Here is a 22,833-nt window from a genome sequence, read left to right on the forward strand (position 1 = left end):
TATCGTTTGCCACCTGGATCATTTTCCACCGCACTATCTGCATCCATTTGGCGTTGGCTGCAGCCTGTATATCTGGAACCAAAAGGGAGAGAAAGAACGTTTGTCTTCGTATAAAGGCGATATTTGTCTGGAATGGCCTTCAACAGTTGGGAAGATTCCTCTGATATGTAATCAGATCATTTCTGGCGGTTTCTTCTAATTGTGTGTCTTTCACCTTAATTGTGGGGTTGGGATGGCTCTGAACTTAGCATGTTTGCTAGAGACAAGTATGCGTCAACCACCAAGACAGCTGAATGCAGGATAGTAAGTGAACAATTGCTATATTGGCTGGAGATGAATTTAGGTTTGCTAGCTGCAAACCCAGAATAAGTCCATAAGAGCAGCTGTTCCTTTGCTACGATCGGGGATGAATAAGTCTTGTTGCACTTGCTGTTAGTACCCACTGGAGCAGTGCCAGTTCCTAGCAATCGAAACTGGTATTTTGCTACTGTCTGTATCTTCACTGGAGTCTCTTTTGCTCCGATCTATGTTAAATTTAACATGCATGTTCTCCATATGGCAACACTGTTCTTGTTCATGGTCCATATTACTTCATCGAATCCCGCTGTACAGCTTACTACTGCTGCTTCCCATTTGTTGGCAGCAAAAAATAATCTGTCCATCTTTAGCAGTTGGCGTGTCCTGCAGTCCTTCTCCGCACATTCTCCATCTCTATCCATCACTACAACTTGTATTTCATGCCATTGGAACATGCTTTGTACCCGAGACAGTGCCAAATGGACTCAACACTGGGCTACCAGAGGCGGCAAGTCTTGGGGTGTTAGCAGCTTATGCATCCCTGACACATGAGGGATAAGGGAGCAAACATAGCGGCTCCCATTTGACCTCTCCTTCCCCACTGAGCGCATGTGACTGTACCATAGATTACTTAATTCTGATGGTGAACGTCGGCCATTAAACACCAGCCCTTTTTATTGGTAATATTTCCTATCTTCAGCCACTGCCTTACGCATTGCTTTTTTAATCAAGTATTATCTATTATACTAGTTCTTTTCATATGGACATCTTTTTGAAATATTTAGCTTTGTGCACACCATCTACACCCAGCCACCCTTTATGTCCCCACCATATAAACTGATCCAAACAGTATACACGATACCCTACAACAAAACATAAACATGTGTACAAGATGGAAATTGTTGCATGATGCTTATGGATTGAATTCTGCAAGGGACGAGAAGGAGACAACCATGCAGTGATCACAGTATTCTTCATGCTCTTTAGCAGTATAACTAATGTGTTATACAAATGAATGAACACACACCTGAAAGAAGCGCACATTCTGTACTTTAAAATGCTTTCTTTAAAACATCATTTGCTGGCAATCATTCTTAAATAGTTATATCTTTATTCAGAAATTCATGTGTATCTGGCAAAGAGGGGAGCTGTATGAGGTGCCTTCCTGACATCAGAAAGGTGAACCCAATACTGCAATCCTTTTACCTTGACTGTGAATGGGCAGTGTAGGGCCTGTTAAATCTTGGTTGACTCAAACGCCAGGCAAAGTTCCATACATACATGGTGTCTCAAGGCAGGGGCAGTAAGCTTACGTTGTTGGGCGCCGGGCCATCCTCCTCCAACTGTTCCCTTTTTTTGTTGCTATCTTTGAAGTGAAAACATTTATGCATCTGGTTAACTGACGCAAATACCCTGCAAACTCCTCCCCCAAAATACTCAGACCTGTGAACATTAGATAAACTAAGTGTAGGTGTAAGTGGCGTGTGCATTTCTCTCCCCGTCAAAATTTCGTGAGTTGAGAGGTATTTGTAAAGTTGTGTTCTCAAAATGGATAAAGCAGGGGTTAACAGTGGACCAAGTTCTTTTTGAGGGGGTCACACAATTTGAACAATTTCCCCTCAAGAAATGCGTTCAACAATCCTGTTGTGCTCTGTTTACCATCCTCAAGCCATCTTATGCCGAATGCCTAACAATGCAGCAATCTCCTTAAATAGCTAATTTAAGAAGAGTGCCATTATCAGGTTTAAGTACTTTGCACACTCCCCAGCGGGGGAACACTCGCTGAACTAGACATGTGGCCGCTGATTAAGCGTTTGGATGTGCACATTGCCCTACCTCAACCCACTCGGAGAACAGGCATACCGTGACAATTGGGTATCTGTAGGTGTTACATCTCCCCCCACCCCCATATCGGCAAAATCTATAGGGAGCTCACGGAATGGTCTACTGGGGCAGTATATTGTGCCACACAGTGTCCTCAATGTTTGCCCTATGTTATAGAGGTTACATGTAGTACAATCTGCTCCAAAGAAATCAATCCTCCTGAATGTCTGCAGCAATATGCTGCTTAGACATGTGTGCTGTGTGATACAGCTACTCCAAAGCAGCGACAATTACCAATTCTCCGGGCATCACTACTGTGATCTGTCTCCAGATAAGAGCAGTTGGCGATTGCATATATCAAATTTTTTACCCCAACCCTTTTTTGTCCTAGGATGCCTGTCCCTGTAGCTCATTAATTTGAGTGACTGGTACAGTAGTATATGGAACTTCTATTTGTACTTGTAAACTTGCTAGTTTTGGATAGGCCGTAATGTCTGGCACAGGGAGACTGCTGTTTTGGCTGCCTGATCTGGTGCTTCGTTGCAGAGGAAAATTGGGTCAGTATTGTTAGTCTGGACGGCACACTTAACCATTGCAACAAGTGTCGGCTGTGAGGGGGCTTAAATCAATCTGTCTAGTAGTGCTGTATGTTGCACTGGGGATGCATCAGCCCTACGAACCACTCTCCTCTTCCATCAGGATGATCCTGAATGCAGGGTGGTGCTGATGTATCCTAAATAAAAGTATATTGCCACCCAGCACCCTAGGGATGCTTTCAGTGCTTTAATTACTGCAATGACGTCTGCAGGTTGGGCAGAGAAGTGCATGGACAATCCTTTCTAGACCAATACCTCATATTCTGCATCTACTTGGAGGACCTCTGCCATGCCAGTGTGCCTCCTTGCCCATCTCCTGGTCTATGGTCGCTGAACCATCCACAACTAATACCTTTCCCCTCCTCAAGATCAGTCCCTTGCCTTAGGTAGGTCGTCCTCGGGGCCCTCATAGGAACACTCATCCGCCCCCTTTGCCCCCCTCATTAATTGGTTCAGTAAGAAGCTGGATTAACAGTTCTACACCTAACAATGTGATTGGATGGGCTTGCAACAACTGCGTGTTCCCCAAATAGTTACTGAGCACCCCATTGTGATAGTGGAAGAAAGCCGCCACCAGAGTCTGTCCACATGGGAATTGACCTTGCATTACAGAATCCAACATCCCCTATAATAGGCCATGGGCTTGTGACCCATAGTACTGTTCTGTGCCAACACTGCTGTCCTCATTTGTCCATTTAAATGGGAAAACGAATAAAACTCCTGGGTGTAGGCAAGGGTTGCTTAAATTGGGGTATTACCCATAACGTCAATGAGCTCTTGGAAGCCTATGACTATCTCTTCTGTCCACGTAAGGCAGGGTTTTAGCCTTTTGGGCCTACTTCAGTCCTTGTATCAATGGCCTTGTGTATGTGGTATAGTTAAAGTTCCATGCTGTACTGTAATTGCACAGCCCCAGGAACCTATGCGTGTCTTTAACTATGACTGGTTGTGGGGTGCTGCACACTGCAGCTGCACCATCTTGTGTCGCGCTCTTACCGTCAGTGGAAATAAGTTACACTAAATATAGCACTGCCTGTTAACAGTATTGCATTTTGGCCCTGTCCAATTTGTACCCTTTGTCTGCAAACAATTTCAACAGTGTGATGTAAAGTCTGTTCTGCACTCCTGTTTGCTTGCACTGCATACCATCAGTCAACATATTGAATTATGATGCTGGGCATGGGCAGGTTTCCCCAAGTCAGCTTGGAGTACCCTGTTAACAATACTTCGAGACTTGCAGTACCCCTGTAGGAGCAGGATATGCTAGAATCTCATCATGTGATAGGTAAACACGATGAGCTATTGCGAATCGGGATGCAATGGGATGGACAAAAATGCATTCTTTAAATCCATGACCGTGAAGTTAGTTGCTGTGGTAGGTATGTTACAAAGGATAGTTGCTGGGTTCGGTACAACGGGAATTAGTCTTGAACCATGCTAAGGTACGGAAGTCCGGGATCATCCTCTGTTAGGGAAGACTGTATGCAGTACCCTGTGGGAGACTGCACCAGCCCTGTCCTCTTGGCAGTTGAATACACTTTTTTTTTTTTTTTTTTTTTTTTTTTAGAAGGGAGCAACTATATGTAACACAAAAATACACTTCAAAATACACACTTTCAGGTTCTTTATATCAGTAGATGCCCATTTGGAATGGCACACAGATACTTCCTACACCCTGAGGTGACTTAAATAACTAGGACACTGTGGACATTGATATATCACTGGCACATTTAGACCAATACTGAGTTTGTATATTTTGTTAAATATGTTTGCTCCCTTCTAAAGAGGGCTTATTCAACTGACTGTTAATTAATAATTGTTTAATCAACAAACCTTGAGAGTAAGTGTTTATTTGAATACCTGTCACTGTGAATCTCTGTTACAACCCTACAGCTCCCATTGACCCCTCTTGAGATAAGCCTGGCTGCTCAGTCACTCTACCAACCTGTGTAGTACATGCTTATACCAAAGGTTGGGTTAACTATTGCCAAGAGGACAAGGCTGGTGCATTCTCCCACAGGGTACTGCATTCATTCTTCCCTAACATCCTCCAACTATACCCCTTTAACTTCTTAACAGGGTATATGGCTGTGTTACATGGGAGTTCGGGGGGGGCACTATAATGCCTTGGTGCATATGACTGTGTCATATATTCCCTCATCTGCCTCGTTGCACAATGGGTGGTACTGCTTTACTCTGGGTAATATTGCTCCTGGTTTGAGGGTAATCTGCACTGCCGCCAAACTCCTTAACAGCCCTTTGTCATAGGGATTACTAGTGTGGAGGGTTTTGACCCATGTGGAATCATTAGACGGGGTAAATGTGGGGATGCGCTGTCGCCGCCCATCATTTCATCCCAGAATCCAGGAGAGCTGCGCAGTTGTGCGCACACCAAAATGGTTACCTAACTTGCCACCCACCAGTGTAAAGAAAGGTCTTTGTTAACAAAATCCACTGTTACTGATGTCAAAAAGTTGCTGAAATCGTGACTCATTGGACCACTTTAAAGATTCAACCCTTTTGTGGGGTTCCACATACCCATCTTACTGTAAGGAGCCCCATCAAAACAATGTTAAGCAGGGATTTACTACCATGTAAGAACCATTCCTGTTTAGAATGCATTAATCCAAGAAAGATCCCAAAATTGCATGCAGTACCAACAAAATCCTCAAGGCGGCGCTAGCGGTCTAAACTCTGACAGGAGAGCTGTCTTGCAAAACTGTCTAGTGCAAAGAAAGGGGTCTCATTTCATCAAAAGTTCAAAGGGGTTGCCTGTCCTGAGAACTCTTGACACTTCAGAACTCAACACAAGAAGCCAGGAAATCACAGGGTTCTGTTAATTAAATGCAAAGTGGCTCCCTGGCCTCCTGATCTCAGCTTCCCAGAGACCACACAATGGCCCCTCTCCTCTGAAAGGAATATGTTGATTTTTACTGTTTTACTGTCAACAAAGGCCTGCCTGCCAGAAGACATGTGACTGACCCACCCAAGTCTTGGAGGCGGACTCCAACACTCTGAGGACTGAATTGAAAGTAAAATATATATTTTACAAAAACACTGAACTCTTTGTAATCAAATGACAGAAATGTATAACTTTGAGAGACTTAATTTAAAAAATGTACCTTTAATTCAAGCCCAAACTCCAAATTGTGGGATATTCTGGGACAAAACCCTGCTGTTTATTAATATTACAGACTCCTTGTTTCAGCTAGACAAACGAAAATGCATTGGTATGTGGGTAGATATGTGAGGAACAGTTGTATAAAATTTAATGAAGATCCAATGTTGTTTAGCACATTAAAAAGTGCTAAATGGTGCCATTTTTTAATGCAAGCTCTTAGAAACAGCAGATTTGGGATAGAGTATACCTCATGTGATATGTGACATGGGTATGTAATTTCAATCAACTGTGTAACTGTGAAATATGTATTTTGATCATATATAGATTTGGGTGCACAGATGACAGGGGAGTTTTTTCAAGAGATCATAAATGGCTGACATCACTCTGACACAACTTAGCTCCCCCAATCAGGGGAGAAATGAAAGCTGGACCAATGACAAGTGAGAGGGGCAAGTTTAGTTATGACCAACACACACACACCCACTTGCAGAACATATAAATGGACCACTGAAACTTAGGTAGGGACATTCATTTCCATCTGCAGCGGGACGCTCTGCCGGAAAAATCCATACTTACCTCCATCAACCTTCAAGGAGCCAACACTTAGACTCCAAGATAAACAGAGACTACAGAACCTTAACCAAAAAGGCCACTGCCAGCAAGAGTATTTGTCAACAGGCCTGAAAATCTTTTTGCAACTGAACTCTTCAGACAGCCGGCTGACGCCGTCTGAATTTTGCCAAGAACTTTTGCAAGAACCCGGTGACAGAAATATCCAAAGAGAAGGCAGGACCCGACCCAGAGAACCGGTGCCTAGCAGAGACCAGGCCATTGTATCCAGAGTGCTGACCCCGATGCTGTGAGCAGTTCCAGAGGCCAGGCGCTGTGAGCAGAACTCGGGAAGACCTGACCAGACTGAAGTCCGTGACCAAGTCGCTTTCCGGTTCAAAATCTCTTGTGAGTACTCAGCAAAACTCAGAACACATCTCTTAGTTAAAATCATATAATTCAATCCATTTTTAATCTAAGTAGAACTGCAGCTTAGCAATTGTGTTATTCTGCCATCATTTTTAAAGCTGAAAAAGTGTTGCGTTTAAAATTTGCAAAACCAAAAACGACCTTCACTAAATCGCTCATATCTCCGCGACCGTTTGTCTTAGAGACTTGCAGTAACTTTCATCTGAAAGCTTAGAATCTTAGCTTTTAATCGCACCAAGAACCACATTCCTACCCCTTATAGTTTTACCGCAATCGCGGAACACGCATTCGCGAATTTTGCCGCGATTTGCAAATTTCTTCACGTGTAAAAATCTGCTGCTGCTTGCCTTCCATTTGCCAGAAATTCGTTTAACCTGCTAATCATCCCTGAATCATTGCTAGTGTGAGCCTGGACTAATATTAACTAGATACCACTCACCCTGAACTTCTAGAGGGAATTAAAAGCAAATTTAGCATATTTTTCACTCCATTGCCAGCACATATAAAAGCATTTTGCCTGCGTTTTCAACGTCTGTAGTCTAAGTTGCTGGGTGAACTGAATCACATTTAATTGCATTTCTGAGAACTGTGTGCCTTCCTTCCATTTCCTTGCATTGCATAAAAGGGGGGGTGAATTGTACAAGAAAGTGATTACATTGTTTTTGCTGAAATCCTATCAAGTTATTTTCTGTACTGCATTTCATTCCACATTGCATCCATTGGAAACCATAAAAGTATTGGTGCTATCTTATCCATTTCATGTCAACTCCTTAGTGATTATCAAGAAGTGTGCTAGTGCCAGATTCTCCGTTGTTAATCTTTATCATACCAGATTAAGTGTGATATCCAATTATTAATTTATTATAAAGCGTGATATAATATATATTGTTTAAGTTATCAAATAAACCTTTAAACTTGCAAAACAGAACTACTTCTTGGCTCAGTGGGGTCAGGAGGATTCCAAGAGAGGGGTGTTATATAGGGGTAGTCATCCAGAACGCATGAACTGGACATAAAGTTATATCAATAAGGGTTTTCATTCAGTATTATAGACTAGGCGTTGATTTAGCTGTAGTGTTGAATTGAATCCTCTTACACTAGTCCACAAACCATCCGGTACTTGAGCTAAGTCATCCTGGGCAAATTATGGCATGCTTCCAGCTACCATAATGGGACATGGGACATTTGAGATATTGGATCATTATTTCACATGGGACACATACTTCTAATTTTACTTCCCCGTCATTGTCCGCATCCTCAAACAATTGCCTGTCTGACACCCCCCTCAATGATCCGGTTTGTCACGGTTTTATTAGACGGCACACCCTACAGCAACCAGGGACTCCTTCCCCGACAATGAATGTGGCGTACAATAAAACGCTTTTTTATTTTTTATATACTACAGATTCTTTTTGAGTAGGCCTCCAACCCGTCTCGCACCCAACCGCCACAAACACCCTGTGTCACAATGGACTAGGAACCAGTGTGTATTAGTATATTTATATATTTTTTACAGCCTCCAATGTTGTGGAAACACAAAATGGAATGATCTGTACAGAACAATTAAGTTAAGATATCCTATTACAATTCACAGTTTTTTTTAATGACAAAATGGGGAAAAAAACTACTTTTTTACAAACGGATAGCACCAACGGTTTAGCACCCCCCCCGCAACACTCGCCCCCCAAACATCAGCTAAACTTGATTCCTTTGAATGGAGGGCATTGGCAAGGAGTAGGAATAAAGAGAAAATGGGATTTGGGGTAAAGCCCACCACCACAAGATGGGAAGCTAGCATAGAAATTGAAACCCGTTTTTGGAGCAAAATAATAGATTCTTCTATGGGAAGGTGACTGACTTACACTGCCAATTTTTGGGCTTTTCAATGGGGTTTTCAATGGGAGAAATATTGGATGCAATGCTGCAAACATGAAGGGCTTATGCAATCTCAGGACCTTCTGGACAGCTACGGCAAGGGGTATGGCTGCTGTTAGGCAGAAACCTGTGCAGTTCCCTTAGGGACCACTGCAAAAGATTTAACACTACAGGTGTTTGGCAGTAAACCCACTTGGTAGCAGTCTGTACCACACAGATTCACGTGGTAGCTGTGGCTGAGCAGTCAGACTTCCCTCAAGAAGAGTTAGGCAGTATGCAGAGTATACACAATAGGTACAAAGACACAGTAGCACAAACGAACACTGACCAGAGCTTTGGTGTAAAAGTATATAATTATTTATTTAAAGACACACTTGGGATTTACACTAGCAAAATCGAGGTAAGTAAATTCAGCACAGTCACTATCTCATATATATATATATATATATATATAAATATATATATATATATATATATATATATCCCTATTCACTTATTAGACAAGTCTTAGTGAGAAACGCAACTTATTTTCAGAAAGAGGTGAGCGCTTAACATAAGATGACACTCTAATAAGTTGTAAAGAAAGGGAGGGAAAAAGGCAGAGTTAAGGAAGCACACAAGTTTCAATACTTTTACAAAGAACCACAGTAAGGCAGGATAGGCAGAGTTCTACTGGAGAGCAAGGAAGTCCATTGCAAGGCCCACTCTTGGAGAGAGCAAGCAGAAGGGGGCCAGGTTCACACAGTGGGGTTATGCCCAAAGAGTCTTGTAGATAGTTCGCACAAAAAGAATGAAATTAAAGTCAGGAAAAGTTAGCTAGGTTGTCCCAGGCTAGGCCAGGTTAGAAAGTCGAGGATTTACTGTCACCCCGAACGATCTGTCGCAAGGGAAGCCAGGCGGGACACAGTACCTTAAGTGTGAAGGAAGCTCCAGTGGGGGCAGTTGTTCCTGGCAGCAGGTGCAAGTCGGTGTTTCGTCCAGAGGAAGAAGAGGTCTCGCCGTGGAGGAAAGATGAAGGTCGTTGCACTGCCAGGGAAGAAACCAGCCGCAGAGTTCTTCAGTTAAAAGGTACTAGCCTTCTCTTTGCGGTATGGGTAAACCGTGGTATTCCGGTTGCCGGGGTGCTTCGCATGAGCAAGGCGGCCACAAGATGCTCCAGGAAGGTAAAAAAAAGGCAAAACTGGTTATCCCCACCAGTCAAAGGCAGAAGACTCTCCGGACTGGAGATCTCCTGTGTCATCAGGGGAAAAGTGGTGAGGCGGTTCAGCAGGGCTCCACCGGTGGTGTCGTTGCAGGTCGGCTCAGCTTCTCCCTCCTCGGATTCTTAGGTCCTGTGGCGACTTCTGAAGTTCCAGTCCCCAAAGCCCTGCTTTTATGCAGCACACCCCCATTCACTCAGCCTAGCTGTCAATCAAACCTGCTAGGCCGACTCACCACTTGGGCCAATCACACAAGAGTGCGACTTGAGTTACCAAGGTAACTCAGTCCAGGGTGCCTAAACCCCCTTCCACACCCTCTGTGGTACCCAGACAGAGTGGCACCACATTTGGAGGCTTTTGTGAAGAAGCCCGCCAAAAAGTGGAACAAAGGGCTCGACTTGGGTTGGAGTCACAGAAGAGAACACAAACGCCATTTTAGAATCGAGTTCTGGCAAAAAATACCAACCGGTGAATTAATATTAATTAAATAAACCGGCAGTATGTTCGAGGCTATAAGAATTAAATAATTAAAGTTGGTAGCCTCGAAAAATGGGAAAATCCCATAGAGATATATTTGCGGTTGAATATAATAAGTAGTATCCACTGCCACCAGCCAAAACTCGATCAGGGGGGACGGAGGCGTGCCCCCTCGAACAACAGACCCCGGGGCAATCGAATTGCCCCGACCAGTACGTCCACAATATGATGGTTTGTACTGGTTTCTGTTCATAATTTGGGACTAGCAAAGCCAATGGTGACTTTACATGCCCTGGGAGACAATAGTCAGTCCCAGGGTATGGAGTCTATGTTGGGGGGTCACTACGCCACCCCTGGGTTACGGCACGGAGGGTGCTGTGTAACCCACATTAAAAACACGAGACCCTATGGAGTAAAAGACCCCATAGCCCAAAAACACATGAAAAGATAAAGGAACACCTCAAATCACGTCTAAGAGAGGGAGTAAAAGAATCTCGCTCTTAGCAGGAGAGAAAAAATAAACCCCAAAAATCCAGCAAAGCTGCTGGGGGACTCACTAGGTTTGGGAAATTAGCCTTACAGAGAATTCACCATAACAGCCGCCTTCTCTCGTCGTCCTCCTGTCTCCCTGGATTTTTGTGTCTGTCTCTCTGACCTAGTACAGCCCCCTTATATAGCACAAATGGCATCACTAACTTTACAATCTAGGGGGTGGGTGGGGAGTACCCTGAAATTATCCCTGCCGCTCAGATAGGACAGTTTACCATTCCTCTCTGCACCCCCTTGTATTATTGGTTCAGGGGAGGAGAGAAGCATCTGTCTGTTTGCATTTATTACAATTCTTTGTTCTCATTAACACTTTTTGGCAAAGACTAGATATGTCTTATAACTTCATAATTATACTAGCCCCTGCCATATGAACTAGATATCCAGTTTTAGTTGGTCATAGGGAATTAGATAAGCCGATCGCTGCCAACTCCGTACGAGGTAGCATGGCCCTTTGGCAACTTTTTTGTCATTTTCATAAAGTACAATAGTTATGACACTGCAAATTGTCAAGCATGTTCCTAATTTAATGTCCCATCTTTTCACCAACTGTCCCATTTTTATATCGGCCAGAAAACTATTCTAACGGCCCCTTTCAGTCCCCAAAGTCCTAGGAAAATGTAATTAATACCTTTTTTTAAAACCGCCTGGAAATTAAATAAAATAATAGCATAAAATGTATTCTCATTCTGAGTGCTACGAAAAATGCCTAAAATTAAATCCGTTTTTAATGTCAATTGGGAGTGTCGGTCCCCCCTGTGAGAGGGCCTCTTCATCCCCCACAGCCATTTTGTCTTCTTCTGGGCTCAGCCGGTGACCAGAGATTTTTATTAGTCCCCTTGAACTTTGCAGTTTGCTCTTTGAGGTGGGTGCAGGAAGGGCTCACACCTCCTGGTCAAGCTGTAGCTACACTTTGCCTTCTTTGAAATCTCTAGGCTCCTGCCTTCATGTCCTGCGGAGTAGGGAATGATGATGCCCTCAGCAGCACCACATTGTATTGCGGAATGGTTCACTGGTAGTTGTGACTTCCAGCTGGAAGCAGGGTTTTTCATTGTGAAGCTTCCTGCCTCAGCTCAAACGGGTTTTTCCTGTAGCAAGTCTCTCTTCAAAGGTGACTGGAGTCTTGTGGGTTGGAACGTAATGTACATTTGCCTGGGCCAACCCTCCCTCCCCCCAACCACACCCTCCATTCCTTTTCATTTTCTGAATGAGCACTGCTATCTTCCTACTGTGGCTTCTTAAAGTCATTTTTCTTTTCACACATGAGCAGGCTTTTTGCTTCTAATGTTTAAAATCCTGTTTTGCAGGTCACAGGATTCTTTGATTTCTCCTTTTTGAGCAAATTTGCATATGCTATTGGTCCATTGATAATGAGGGGTAGGCCCCCTTCCACATGGTTCTTTAATTTGACGTGAACAAAAGAAAAGCCAAGTCATTTTCTCGTTAGCAGTGTTTAAAGGGCTGCTGTTCAAGTGAAAGGGAAATCAAAAGCCGTTTCTGTTTTTAGTGTTTAAATTCTTTCCTCTCGTGTGAATTGAAAGTAAATCAAGGCAGTTTTTGGATGCGGTGTATAACTTCGTCATTCAGGTGAAATAAAAGCATAGCAATGCCGTTTTTCTTGCAGTGTTTAAATGCTTGCCACTCGTGTGAAATAAAAGCAAAGCAGGCCGTTTTTGGTGGCAGTGTTTAAATGCAGCTTTTCAGGTGAAGGGGATTTCTGTTTGGGGCCTTTAAAAGTACCCGACAGGTTTGGTAAATGCACAGGCCTGTGCGCCACTTCCTCCCTCCGCATTTGGCCCTATCAACACAATTATGTCTCCTGTGACCACCACCCCTTCCAGATCTACTGTAAGGATCGTCCCTGCTTCATGGTCTTGGGGTTTAGCTGGTCGAAATAAAAATTCAGATGGTACGCTCCAGGATCTACTGGCCATACCTGGCACTGTAATGAACAAAACTGTAACCCGTATGTGAACAAATCTGGATATACAGGTACTCCCTGAGTTTCTCCCTCACTTCTTAATGCGTGCACAAGGACCATGGCCCTCATGCAACTTATTTTGGTGTCAAACACCCTGCACCTTCCTCCACAAATGATATTGTCATCTTGAGTTTGCTAGTACATCCTCCCCAACAAATTCACAGGGGACATGGTTGAAAACAACAATGGCGCTCGTACTTTGTTAACTTAATTTGTCTCTCAATGGAACAGATTGTATTGCCCCAGAGAATCCTTGCGTGTCCGTTACTTCATCCAATAATGGGAAATGCCCCTCCCTGATACATGACTTAGTTGCTTCGGTGTGTACCATGAAAACAAATTATTTGTTTCTTAGCTCTATGCCCACCAATGGTTCCTCTTCTGAGTTGACCGTGACTGAAAGGACTGGGCACGCTAAACCTCTCTGGGGCTGTCCTAATCTGTGTAAGTATGGGTTCGTGGAAATGTAAATGGGTTTCCACCCACCAAAATAGCCCCTTGGTAGTGAGTGACTGTGCCATTCAGTACCACGTTATTTGGACCTGAGGGACCTGTGCTGGTGGCTGATGTAGGGCATAAACTGGCATGCAGTTGGGGGCTGATCTGCAGATATTGGGGTGGGGTATCTGGTGGGGGCGTGGGTGGTTCCCCATGTGGACCATTAGTAGCCACCATGGTATATGGTTGTGGATAGGGTTGTGGATAGGGGGCCGGTCCTACTTGTGTGTATGAGGGCATGCTCGGGCCATTTGCAGCTGCCTGTCTGTTCCTACGTTTTCGTGAGAAATGGCCCATCTTCCTGCATGTCCAACACTGTCATACGCTCCCAAACCTTGGGCCTATTATTCCAACCCCCCCCCCCCTCCTCTGAATTCCACAACCACCCCCCTTCCCCTGGGCTACCCCCTTTTTGGGCTCTCCTTGATATTGTCCCTGATACCCAACATTCCAGTCATACCCTCCATCCCAAGTGGGGGCTGCTTGTACCTCTCCGGGTATGCCACTCTGCTCCGGTTTGCTCACCTTGTGGTGCCGTCACTGTGGCTACCACTCCCTCCACCGTCAACTACGCTAACTTCTGTACAAGTTTCAAGTCATCTGCCTGGTCTCCTAATACTGTGGCAAACCTTTCATATGCCTACCCCCCAGCTAGTGTAATGCCAGCAGGCTGTTTTTCAAGCATATATCCATTTACAGGCACCTGTGGTCAGGAATGGCAGCATATTCAGATTATTTCTGCCCATGTATGGCCAGGGCACATATTGCACCCTCCCAGGACCTTTCTGTAATAATGGGTGCCGCATCTGCCAAAGTGTTGGGATGCACGTGCAGCTCCCATTCACAGCCAAACATTTCAGGTTACGAAAAAGCTATTACCGCACAATAAAGTGAAGATGCGCAGCAGCAGAGGGGTGGGGAGCGCAGTTGAGAGCAACACAGTATTAGTCCTAGAGGTTTAAGTAGACCCTGTATAGGGCACGGGTGATATTGTGTAGCAGTAGTGAAATACAGTTTGTAAAAATGATGGTGCATGAAATACTGAAGCAGCGCTGTATAGGAAGGGAGGCCTAATGTTTTGTTTTCCCTGTTGGAGATGTAGCAGCGAGAGCTAATGAAGAATTCTTCTCCCTTTCCCAAGCCCCAGGAGTAAAGCTGAGAATAGTGTTATTATTTTAATTGTATCCAGCTGTAGACCTGTGGAACAAGATTGGAATTTGAACGGCAGAGCAAGGGCATGCCTGTGGCCTTCCCGAAGGACAAATCCATGGGAGCTAGGTTTGAGGTCTTGAGCTGCCAACATGGTCATTTCAGATCTAGGGCACTAGCGCTGTGATTTCCGGCGTCCCCCCCACCTCACCCCCCCCATACCCACTGCCCGAGACAATGGCCTTCCTATTTGAATTGCCAGGCGGTTGGAAAATGGTGTACATAAATCCATCAGAATTGGGCCGATTAATGTGGTCCTCCAGAGAGCAGGGAGGTATACCGCGGGTGGGCAACTTATAAGGGGGGGGTAGAGGAGCAGAACATCACGTGATACGTGATACAAAGAGCAAGAGGGGCTGCCAACAAATCTAGTCCACAACTGGGAAGGCATGGCTGGGGTGTCTGCTTGTCTGGTATCCAGAGGAGCGCACCATTATCTCAAGGGGCCAATTTAACCTTGGAGTTGGCCACTGAGCTCATGCTAATGACCAGGTGCACACCACGTGACTAGGCCGATGGGGCAGGTAACATCCCAGGTAGCTCGACAATCAAGTAGCTGAGAACCAAAGTGACAGGCTAGGGGGACCACTTGTTAAGAAGATGGGGGTAGATTAGGATGTGGGCAATCGGTTAAGGGACTATAGGGGACTGGTAGTAATATAGGTGATAGTCAATGACGTTGGGGGAATAACACTGTATACCGTTTGTCATGAGTGACTATTTCCTTCCTTAAAAGCCTTGTACTTGCTTTTAACTAACAGAGTTCTTTGTCAGTTTGGTGCTATAGGACCTTCTGACCCCTTTTTTCCTTTATATACAAAATAAACCTATTCTTCCTTGCATAGCAATGCACAGAACCTTTTTCCTTAGTGCTTTTTATTGTCTGGTTGTCTGAAGGTCTTGCCATACAAATTTGGTGACCCTGACATGATCCCAGTGACAGAGGATTCCTGGACGCATATCTGGAGGGGCCGCACCCACCTGCAGTGACAAGTTCCCTGTGCACAAATTGGAGAGGTTTACAGGAGCCGTGTTGCCTGAATTCCTGTCTATTTGGAGCGGGGCACTGCTCCCGGATTTGATCGGACTCTGTGTGATGATTTCAGTGCACCTTTGTAGGAGAAAACAATTGTGTGTGTGTGTGTGCGTTTTGAGTGGAAAGACCATGTGGCATTTATTATATATGTATTTAATTATATGGATTGACATTGTATATAATACGGAGTAAAAGGATGACGCCAGTGCTCCAGATAAGATTTTGAGGTGGGAGTATTTTACTCCCTATTTTTTAACTTTGAGAGTAAATGTGATTTTAAGAGTAGAAAATGACTTTTCTTCTTTGCAAGAGTAATCCAGCCAATGTGTGCAAAAACTATATGGAAATCTTTTCTACGCGGCAGTTTTCTGTGCATTGTGACAGAATACAACTTTCATTATTTCTTTAAGGTCTGGCCATTTGATCTCTCCTGTATGTATTTAAATGTGGAAATCAAAAAACCTAGCCAATTACATAGTAAAGCAAACATTTGTATTGCGGGTTTTGGAGGTTCGATGGCACATTTGTCTTTTGATGATGTTTAATGAAAGTCCTAATTTCCTGGGGTTATTACTACCTAATGGTATGCCAATGTTATGATACGACAGTGCATAGAGGCATGGAATCCATGCTAAATTCTATACCTAATCTAATGGTCAAATGGTTATTTATATAGCGCTTTTGTCAATGCGCTGTAAATAGAACTTATTTATCACAATTATCACCAAACAAAAGTCGGTACTCCTTTATCGACCTCGAAAGGATGAAGGGCGGAGTTGGCCTTGCCGGGATTCGAACCTGCCACCTACACATCATGCACAGATTGCAGCAATCACTACTCAACCAGCTGAGCTATCTTATTGGCTAACATCCTACAGAGGTCGGTTAACTGAGTATCGACTGAGATATAATAATCACAGTACCTAGATGTTGGACGAACCATTTATGAAGCGCTATATAAAGTTATACCCATCTAGTTTATCACAGGGACAGATTTTGCTGAGTTTCTATTTCAATTACCAGTGTAACTTTCCTTTGTTTCTCTGTGAACAGCGATTGCACTTCCTGGAGAGTCAGGTTTTGGATGTTTTAATTGTAGTCTTGAAGATTTGAGAGGCTAGAACACCTGTGATTGGTGTAATGACAATCACTCACCCTTGAGCACAGACTCTGCTGCCACTGACCATTTATAGTAATGTACCCCATTGACAGCAAGTTTGAATGGATGTAAACTATACTGTCATCGTTTTACATACTGTTTTTATAATTGGAGTGTACATTTAATTATAAGTGTAAAAATGATCTGCCTCCGCATGACTATGCACATAGCACCGGAACTCTGAAAAATACAATTGTGCAATACTTGTTTGCCTTCACTGTAATAAAGCATAATTTTCTACAAAAGATTAATTCTCAATTGCAACTTAGTTTTCCATCTTATTAATTATACAATCCTAAAATTCTAGGAAAATATGCACAGTGCTTCTGAAGCTGAATGGAAAGAAACCATTCCTTTCATCAGAGTGTGCAGTATTTTTTTTTTTAAAGGCTTCAGAGAAATGCTTTCTGTTTCAGAGGTGCCTTGCAATTACATCCATGTAGATAAAAATCAAAAGGACTTATCTGGAGGCCTGGTTGATGCAATCCTCACTGATTTGGTGGAGAAGGCAATGGCAAAGCAGAACAATGTAGAAAAGAGGAATAACGGTAGAGGCCAAGTATAAAAGGAGGGACTGGGATTGAAATTGGCTCCTTTGAGATTATGGTGCGCTCCTCTTGATACCAGACACCCCAGCCGTGCCTCCCCCAGCTCTGGACTTGATTTGTAGGCATCACCTCTTACTCTTTGTATCACACATCACGGAATGTTCTGCTCCTCACTCCCCCCTTATTAGTTGCCCGCCTGTGGTACACGTCCTCTATGGAGGATCCTATTATTCAGCCCAATTCTGATGGATTTATGTACTTTATTTTCAAGCTGCCTGGCAGTTCAAATAGGACGAGCATGTTGGCAGCTCGAGACCTCTAACCTGGCTCCCATGAAATTGTCCTGTGGGAAGGCCACATGCCTACCCTTGCTCTGCCTTTCACATTACAATCTTGTTCCACAGGCCTACAGCTAGAATCAATTAAACCATGCCACTATTCTCTGCTTCAATCCTGGGGCTTGGAAAAGAGAAAATAATTAACTCTTCATTATGTCACGCTGCTACACCTCTAACGGGGAAAGCAAAATGCTAGGCCTTCCTTCCAATATGGCGATGCTTCAGTATTCCTTGGCTCTGAGCCTGCACCATCATCGTTGCACACGATTTCACTACTGCTACACTATCACCCGTGCACTATACCTGGACCTACCTAAACCTCTATAACTACTCTTAAAAATATTTTGCTCTCAACCACGCCTCTGCTGCTGCGCACATTTACTTAATCGTGCGCTAATATATTTTTTATAACCTGAATTGTTTGGTAGTGTATGGCAGCTGCATGTGCATCCCAACACTTTTTCTGGTCAAATCTAGTGCTTAGTTTGGTGAGATGGGAGTAGGAGAACAATTTTTTGAATGATTGAATGAAATTCTCAAATTTATGTTGGACTGCAGATTGAAAAGGTCAAGAATTAGTAATTTGCAGCTGGATTCCCCTTGATAAACGTACGAAACCAGTGTTCCCCTCCCCAAATTGGTTATGAAAGTATGAATGTGTACGAGTGAATGAGTGCATATGAAAAATAATCGGGTGGATGGTTTGCAAGAATGCCCTAAACCATCACACATTGTCTTGAACATCTGTAAATTGGATTAGGTTGTGATAGACCTCGGACTTGGAGGAATACCACACGTTATGTATGTAGGTTTTTTTCATGATAAACAATTGTATAATCATGGAATGTATGTTTATATGTTTATTTTTTAAGATTGTGTTGTTAATTTGTGCAGTGGATGTCCTATTGGGAGAAAACTACAGATTGTGGAGCATAAGTGATTGCACAGTATCAGAATAATTCCTCTTGGGAGGTATTAGAATATATAGCATCAAAGAAAGAGCACTTGATTGGTGGGAGGTGCAGTTTAACCTTGGGCCTGGACGCATGGGACAGCAGATTCCATTCTGTTGGATTTGTACTTTTTAAAAATCAGTTTCTTGTCTGGGCTTGCAAAATCTAACCCCCTTGTATTGCCAAGGAGATTTTATAAAGACGATAACCGTTTGCATGGTACTCAACCTTTCTGGCGAGTATGGGGATATTTGAAACTTTTAAAATTTACTACAAGCAAACTGCAAAGAAGTTTTTCTGTGCATGGCTAGCCTTTTGGGTGGCAGCATTGCATCAAATATGAAGTGTGTTTATGGTGACGTATACCTTTTTACAGAAAGCACTAGTAATTGTTATCCCCCTTCATCCTGGGGCAAGTGCATTGCTCTAAGAGTTTGTGAACTAAGGAACTCTTCCTGATTGTGTAGTGGGATTTTTAAGAATTTGACAAGCCTGCTGGTTCTAAAACTTTGGTGCTGTTGGAAATAAAGGAGATTAAAAGCATGATAATGAGCCTGTGGTTTTGTCATAAAATACACTTCTTTTATAATATTATGTCTAGCTTACAACATTTAAAAATCTGTCTTGGTGTGTCCGCTTCCTGGTCATAATACAATTTGTTTGTTTGTCAATATTGATTTTAGTCATTCCCTTTTTGTCTGTAATGATCAAGCAATGAATAGGATAGCCACTGCAGATCTCTCACCGTGGATAATAATCCATGCTTCCAACAGCTGTAATGTAAAAACATAATAATTTCCTGAAAAGGTTTAATTAACATGTTTTGTGCCTCAATGGCAAAGATTTAATTTCTATTCCCTTTACTTCTTAGGCATGTACTGGCATTGAAAATATTGACGAAGCTATAACGTTACTTGAACAGAACAACTGGGACTTAGTGGTAAGTCTTTAAATGCTTATTATTGTACTTCTTTGATTTATGTTAATATGTGAAATGTACACTTCACTGTAAATTCCAATTGAAAAATGTAATTTCTAAATTAGATTCTTCTTAATAGACCTGAGAAGATTAAAAAGCATATTTTTTTAATGTATCGTCTGTCGTGGCTGAGGACAGTTTTACTTTATCTGAACTCTGACCTGTTGTAATTTTCTTTTTAAAACCTCTGCAAAATGCCACGGTTTGGGTTTGTAGCCGATGAAGCAGCCTTTTCTGAATATTCTCATGGTTTCACTGTAATAGTGAAACCTAGTCTTTGATGGATTTGCATTAGTTGTGGCCACTAGGCTCTGGAGAAGCGAATGCAAATATTTACTTTCAGTGTATGGATTTGGTGAAAAAAGTCTTTAGTTGTGGCAATGTAAGACTGCAATGCCAGATGTGTTTTCCAACTCTCGTCTCCTAGTTTAGTTCTCCAGAAAGGACCAATTGGGAACCCACAGTTTGTCTCACAGCAGGTGCCTTCCCCAGTCAGTCCTTATCACAATTTCCCCTATTTTAATGCCATTCAACTATACAGCCAAATCACTGTCTGGGTTAGATTGTCTTTTTATGACTCATGTTCATTTGGGCTGTTCACTGTCCATTATCCTTATCCTTTTACCCTTGTTTGTCATCAGCAAGTGCCTGACCCTATAACTTCAGACAATCGGCAGTCGTGAGCCTTGTCCCAGCAATGCTCTTTAACTAAGCTCTGTATATGCCAAGTTGAAAATAATCCAATCCAGGAGATGTTCCACTTTTGCATTGTCCGATTTCGAGAGATTGAGCTGTCTGGCCCTAAAGGCAACAAGATCTATTTTTGTAAAGTGATTAGGAACTTATTGAACCTGTTCAAAGCACACCGCTGATCCAAATGGCAGTCTCTGCTGCAGGGAGTCTCCGCTTCAAGGAATGGAAGCCCACCAGTGAGCTTTCTTGTACAGTCGGGTGCTCATTGTAGCATGTGGCAGATTACTGTAGTGCATGATGCCCGTTGAAGAATTACTTTCCTCGGTGAACAAATCTGGTATAGATAGGCCAGATCGGAGGTCTGTTCGCGGCGGCACCCCAATAAGTGGTCTGTAGGTTGGTTGGATAAAGCCCTTGGCGACAAGGGCACAGGGTGTTGGCGTCCTGTCGTGCCTGCCTTGGCCTCCGTCTGCTGCTGTTGCTGGCCACGCCCCCTTTTCCCTATAACGGCCCGCATTCTGCCCTGCTAGGGTGAAGCCTGCAGGGACAAGTGCGCAGGGTGTTGGCCCGCATGTGTTAGCGGCCTGCTGGGTTCCTCTCATCAGACTCAGACCGCTGGAAAGACTGCTAACACTGATAGTCCTGAGGTGAGCGGGAGTGGAACCTGGTAGCCGGTCAGGTTGGGGAGTTGGCGAGCTGTGAGAAGAACTTCTGGAACCGCTGGAGGACTCTCAGTGGAGATAGTGGAGATTTCATCTGCCACCCTCTACCCCCCATTCTTTCCTTGTGATTCTGCCCCCTTGTTCAACTTGCAAACTAGCCCTGGCCCCAAAACTACACGTTTGATCAAGGTAGCGAGAAGAAAAGGGGGGAGGGATAGGACTGTCGAGTGATTAAGGGAACCACCCATAAGTCTGCCATTGACATTTTTCCTGACAAGTCCTCTGCCGCAGTAGTGATTACCACAACCATTCCTGCCCTAGGCAGAGAAACTAGGGAGGTGCCAAAGGTGAGATCAATCAGCATAGCCAACACTACGGGAGAGGCCCACCCCCCGAACAAACAAGATATTTCAAAGCTCTAACCTCTCCGCCATTGGAGGGGAACCAACGGCCTCTTTTGATCACTGTGGGGCCTCTCCCCACTATATGGCCAATTTCGTTGCTGTAAACACTGGGGTTGTCTCTTTCTGTAATTACCAACAAAAGCTTGAGTACAACACAAACTTGTCCCCTAAACCACAGAGCCCCAATTGTATGGCTGCTGATAGGATATGTGACCCACTGGACAGAATTGGCAGTTATCAAAAAAACTGCTATAGATCTAATTGAGGCCCGTGGAGGAGGGGGGTAAGGGTGAGGGAGGGGGGCCAGAGAGGACCCAGTGAGAGAGATTAAAGTTATCGGCACTGCTGCTGTGGAGTATAATCTTCACCCCCCCCCAATATGAACACTGCTCCCGAGGTCCTCAATGTCTCTACTTTGATGAGCCAGCCCCAGTCTGATCAGCCACTAGAATGTAATGCTCCTGTAGAGCCCCCGAAGCCCCCTATTCCGTGTGGTAACCCCCTCACTTTGACGGACGGTGTAACTAGTATTGAGAGCATGACGCGCCCTATGTTGAGGGCAACCGCTGCCTGTAATCAACCTGGGGGGTGGGGGGATTTTGCCCAAGTGTCAGTTATAGGAGAGGCCAAGTGGGCACGTAGTATTTCTTCATGGGGTACTTCAATTGCCCCTCCCCCCAACAGGCGAAAACCGAGGGACGCCCTTGAACAAACGCCTCCATTGGCTCAGCTCAGTTGGGGGATTGTGCTTCGTGACCCGGGAGACTATTGTGGAGTGTCATAGACTGATCAGCAGTAACCCTGAGGACTGTTTCTTTTTTTTTTATGTTTATTTTAAACTAAGGCAGGGTGACAACAAAAACTGCGTATTTATGGCATGCAACACATTTTCAACAATCCCCTTGAATTCCCCACCCGCTTCCTCCAGTCTTAGTCTGGGGGTTCTCCCCCTTGGGTTATCTGTTCTGTGGCTCCTCTTGCTATGCTCCCCCTTCACAGAGCATCCAGGCCCACCGAGTATTTGCTTGTAGGTCAGTGCAGGGAATCTCTGGTCATACTCGACCACTGGGGCCCAAATATTCTGAAAGCAGTGGAGGACTCCAGCCCTTGCTGCTGTTGCCTTTTCCGCGATCAAGATGTCCCATAGCTTCCCCCACCAATAGGATATAAAGGGGTCATCAGGGGCCTTCCAGAAGCAGGCGAGCACCATTTTCCCCGCTAGGAGGCATTGTGTCAACAGTTTCGCCCTGGTTCCAGAGCGCGGATAGATCCCGGGGACCGGGACTCCCGCAGGATGGGCTCCGGCTCTAGCGAAAGAGCTGTCTGGGTAATCTGTTCAATGGTCACAAAGCATAGTTTCCTGAATTGTTGGATCTTTGGGCATGTCCACCACATATGGAAAAAGGAGCCCGGTTGGCCGTACCCTCTCAAGCAAGCAATTGTCAACCAGGGGGTTCATG

The 22,833-nt window shown here is 44.1% G+C and overlaps 1 protein-coding gene across 1 annotated transcript in view; it reads left to right on the top strand.

Moving 5' to 3' along the window:
• Positions 1–22,833, top strand: part of FAF1 (Fas associated factor 1) — a 2,829,503-nt gene that overhangs the window by 73,615 nt on the left and 2,733,055 nt on the right. The window contains exon 2 of the mRNA XM_069642220.1: positions 19,507–19,575. Coding sequence (XP_069498321.1) covers positions 19,507–19,575 — 69 coding nt within the window. The remainder of the gene's footprint in view (positions 1–19,506; positions 19,576–22,833) is intronic.

Source organism: Ambystoma mexicanum, chromosome 1q (genome assembly GCF_040938575.1).
Source record: "Ambystoma mexicanum isolate Mex_15411 chromosome 1q, UKY_AmexF1_1, whole genome shotgun sequence".
Classification (NCBI taxonomy): Eukaryota; Metazoa; Chordata; class Amphibia; order Caudata; family Ambystomatidae; genus Ambystoma; species Ambystoma mexicanum.